At 52.2% G+C, this 3,710-nt stretch overlaps 3 protein-coding genes across 3 annotated transcripts in view; 1 reads left to right on the top strand and 2 right to left on the bottom strand.

Moving 5' to 3' along the window:
- Positions 1-44, bottom strand: part of TEOVI_000173800 (uncharacterized protein) — a gene marked incomplete at both ends in the record, with an annotated part of 579 nt that extends 535 nt beyond the window's left edge. Inside the window, one exon of the mRNA XM_067224921.1 lies at positions 1-44. Within this exon, the coding sequence (XP_067081022.1) occupies positions 1-44 (44 nt within the window).
- Positions 45-232: 188 nt separating this feature from the next.
- Positions 233-580, bottom strand: TEOVI_000173700 (uncharacterized protein; the record flags this gene model as incomplete). Its single annotated transcript, XM_067224920.1, has 1 exon — positions 233-580. One exon carries the CDS (start codon positions 578-580, stop codon positions 233-235), a length of 348 nt encoding a protein of 115 aa, XP_067081021.1.
- Positions 581-1,585: 1,005 nt separating this feature from the next.
- On the top strand, positions 1,586-3,700 carry TEOVI_000173600 (uncharacterized protein; the record flags this gene model as incomplete). Its single annotated transcript, XM_067224919.1, has 1 exon — positions 1,586-3,700. One exon carries the CDS (start codon positions 1,586-1,588, stop codon positions 3,698-3,700), a length of 2,115 nt encoding a protein of 704 aa, XP_067081020.1.
- Positions 3,701-3,710: the final 10 nt, after the last annotated feature.

Raw genomic sequence — 3,710 nt, 5'->3', positions numbered from 1 at the left:
TTTTTTTTTTTTCGCTGGTATTCGGCTTGGTTATGGTGTTTCATTAATGACGGTGAGGGCAAATGATTGGGGAAGGGGGTTCGTTTCAACAAACACACCTACCATATCCTTTATTCTTATCCGTTAGTAGTTATTAGTGTCACTCCTTTCTTCTCGCCATCTCTCTATTATAACTTTTGCGTTTGGTACTTGTGCTTGGTCGCATGCTATTTACTCTGTGTGTTTTGTTTCACTACCATTTATCCGCATCGCCCCACCAGTTGTTACGATTTCGACTCATAACACCCTTCACCGCACTCCTCTCCAACTCCCTCTTCCGTATGACCAAAATGCAGTGCATGGGAGCAGTAATGGTGGCAGCAGCGGAAAGTAAAAGGGAGTTGGGCGGCACCTCCATTATCGCTGGAGAGGAATAAACAAGTAAAAATGGTGGGGGATCTTTTGGCCACGTTGAGTGGTGAAGGAAATACTCGGAAAGGCATGTGGTTGAATTTGGGTTGCGTGGGCAACGACCCAAGTGGTTGGAAGGGCGGGGCAGAGGAATCAAAAGGAAAAGAAAGTTAAACAGGCAGGAATACATGAAAGTGGGAGAGTTCTAAGGGAAGTGAAGAGAGTGATGTTTTAATGTGGGTTGCTGTGGCGGGGAGGGGCTTGCGCTCCGTCTATTTATCACTGTCTTTGTTCTTTGCGTTGTTGCCACTACCTTCTTGATTGTTACTCTTGTATCAAACACCTGCCCGTGAGTGTGTGTGTGTGTGTGTCGGTTTGTCTACTCCGTCCCTATCGCATCCCTCCCCAACTGCGCAACTCCTTGTACTTGGTTGCTGCTGTCGTTTTTTTTTTTGTGTGTGTGCCCAGGGACAACACTAACGGTCCCGCTCATCCCCCCTTTGAAGAAAAAAAAGCCGAAACGTGGTATGTTTATTTAATTTTTACTTTTAAAGTATGTAGCTCCACGTATTTTAATGCATATATATATATATATATATGTTTTCGATTGTTTGTTTTTACCTTTTGTGATCTTCCTCTCTCTACAACAAGCAGCTGCATCTTTTCCCCTTCCCCACGCGCGCGCACACTACCCACGAAATTACTCCCTCCCCCCTGTGCGTTCCATCGCATTTCTATTCTCCTCCCGAGTTGTGACGGGGGGGGGCAAGCGAACGAACAACCAAAACGAACGTGTAGCCGTCTTCACTCTTTTTTCTTCTCCTCTTCAACGGAGGTGCAACCTCCTATCGGTGCGGTCCGCCTCTGCCTTACTATCCCTTAGCCCATCATTTACCCGCGGTCTTTTCTTTTTTTTTCCTGCCCATTATTGCCCCCCACTCCTTTTTTCTTTTCCCCAACAACTATTGTGAAGGCAAATAAAGGGAGGAAGGAAACGCCGTGTTTCTGCAGCAGCACGACTTTGTTGTTGTTGTTGTTGTTGCTTCTGACTGTTCTTTAGAGTAGAGCCCGGAGCCACATTTGCGCGCGGGAAAGGAGATAACTGAACGGCAACGGTGAGAAGAGTTCATTGTTTCTCGTTAGGTTTTACACAGCAGGGGTAGGGTGAGACATTATCTAGACGAGTGCGACCATCATGGTGGTTGTGGACAATGCTCTAGATGACGTGCAGATGTTGAATCGGATCGTGACAACCATCCAGCCGAGTCTCAGCCGCGTTGGTTGTTCAATCGACAAAAGTGATGCGTTTCTCCGTCGCGCCGGCATCTCTCAGAATGTGCAGTCCGTCGGCAAAAAGGAGCGGGAGCGGCTGCTACAGCTCCAAAGGGAGTCCCAAAAAGCTTGGGACGTAGCGGCAGAATTCCGTCTTGTATTACCAGAGCTCCGCACCATGGCGCCTTCGTGCACAAAGGCGGCGGCTGACGTAAATAACGACCTGGGCGGCACCATCATCGAGGGCGCCGGGTACAACACCATCGTTGATATGGTACCCACAGCGGAGACGATCAAACACATAGCAGACAACGACGAACTGATTAGTAGTTTTCGTCCCTACCGCATCGATGCGTTACGGACGGCTCGTATGGCGCAAAAGACGACTGAGAACGCCCCACATCCCGATGACGCGCGGCAACTGGAGACTACGCTCTTCATGCTTCCAGCGAATAGGCTCATCGATGCGGACGCGGTTTCTGACGCCGTGGGCCGTGAGCACTGGACCACGGCCTCTGAATTTAATGCTGCGATTCTCCCTGAGGCGCAGCTGTCCGCAACAGCAAACGGAATGGGGGCAACCACGCTTTCAGGTCGCGCGAAGTCGCCGAGGGAGACAGGTAGGTCGGTATCACCAAGTTTCAAGCGTGCGAAACGCTTCCACGACGGGTCCTCATTGCCTGGGGTGTGGCATCCGGAACTGGGACACTACCACCTGCGCTTCAGCCAGGTGGAACCACGGGTAACTGGCGGGTATATTGCCCCTCCACGTACCCGAACTGTTAAAGAAGAGGAACAACCAGAGGAACTCAGTTTGTCGCGCCCTAAAACTGTGTTCGATTGTCAGACACCTTCTATCCACGGCGCGGAGAGCGTGCGGGACTTCGCAGTGAGTGTTACTTACCGCGTCCCGGAACCCGCGTTCGTTGTGCGCGAGCGGTTGGCTCCGGCAAACACAGGGAGCTATTTCTTCACATCTAAAACGCCGCGATCTGTCGCCAGTGCACGGAGTGCCGCAGCAGACTTGGACTACTTCCCGTACGCCGATGTTCGTTCCACTGTTAAGCGTGTCCGCTGCCCCGCAAAGTTCGCTTTTACTGTGACTGAGCGAAAACGTGAGGCGGTCGCGGCAGCGGCGGCGGTGGGTATGTACGACGTCGGAGGTGACATCGCGCACAATCCCCACCGTATTGTCGCCATGGACCGTGAGAGTACACGGGAGAAACACTGGTTGAATAAGGCTCCCCCGTACAGAGCAGTGCCGGATGTCGCCGATGTGGATAATGCATTGAACGCCGTGAGGCGGCGCACTCGCAACGTACTAATGGCACCGCGGCTGTCGACTGAAGAGCAATTGGAGAAGCAGCAGCGGATGAAGAATGTGGACCGCTCCGTGTCGATCGAGCGCGACACCTCATTCCCTCGCGGCATGTTCGATCGTTGTGACGCCCCGCGGGTACGGCAGTTTTCCAGGATGAAAGGTCGGAGCTCCTTTGCACCAACTTCAGTTGCGCCAGAGGCCCCGGAGAATGTTAATTTGGCTCCTGTGACAAAACGTTCGGTAGCGGTGTATATAAACCCGAAGGCCCCTGGTCACACGCCATTGCACCAACCGAACCCAGCGGAGATTGGCGAGGTACCGAATTACAAATGGGTGAAACCAACAACAGAGCGTGCAGCAAAAATAAATGGGAGCTCGCGGCCGCCTGCGACCTGGCAAGTGATGCATGACCTTTGCTATGATACCAGCAATCGCCGACTAGTAGAACCTCGTGTGGTGGGGAACCCGATGATTGAAACACACGTTTCGCGCGAAAAACGTGCGCGATTATTCAACACCGGTGGATGCGGTGCCCAGGCAGTCTACAATGTTGACATCCCCTACAAATGCAAGTCGGTTCCGCTTTTTGAGAGGCAAATAACCAAAGAGACACAGTTCTGTGGTCATCGATTGCAGTCCGAGAGGTGGGAACGCAAGAACCCCCGGGCGCCTGGTCCTGGGCATTATAACGTGTCATACAACATGACGAGTCGGTAGAGGCCACCGT

This window comes from Trypanosoma equiperdum (genome assembly GCF_001457755.1).
Source record: "Trypanosoma equiperdum strain OVI genome assembly, contig: ctg_418, whole genome shotgun sequence".
In the NCBI taxonomy this organism is placed as follows: Eukaryota; Euglenozoa; class Kinetoplastea; order Trypanosomatida; family Trypanosomatidae; genus Trypanosoma; species Trypanosoma equiperdum.
Note: the sequence above shows the minus strand (reverse complement) of the source record. Positions and strands in the feature narration are given on the sequence as shown.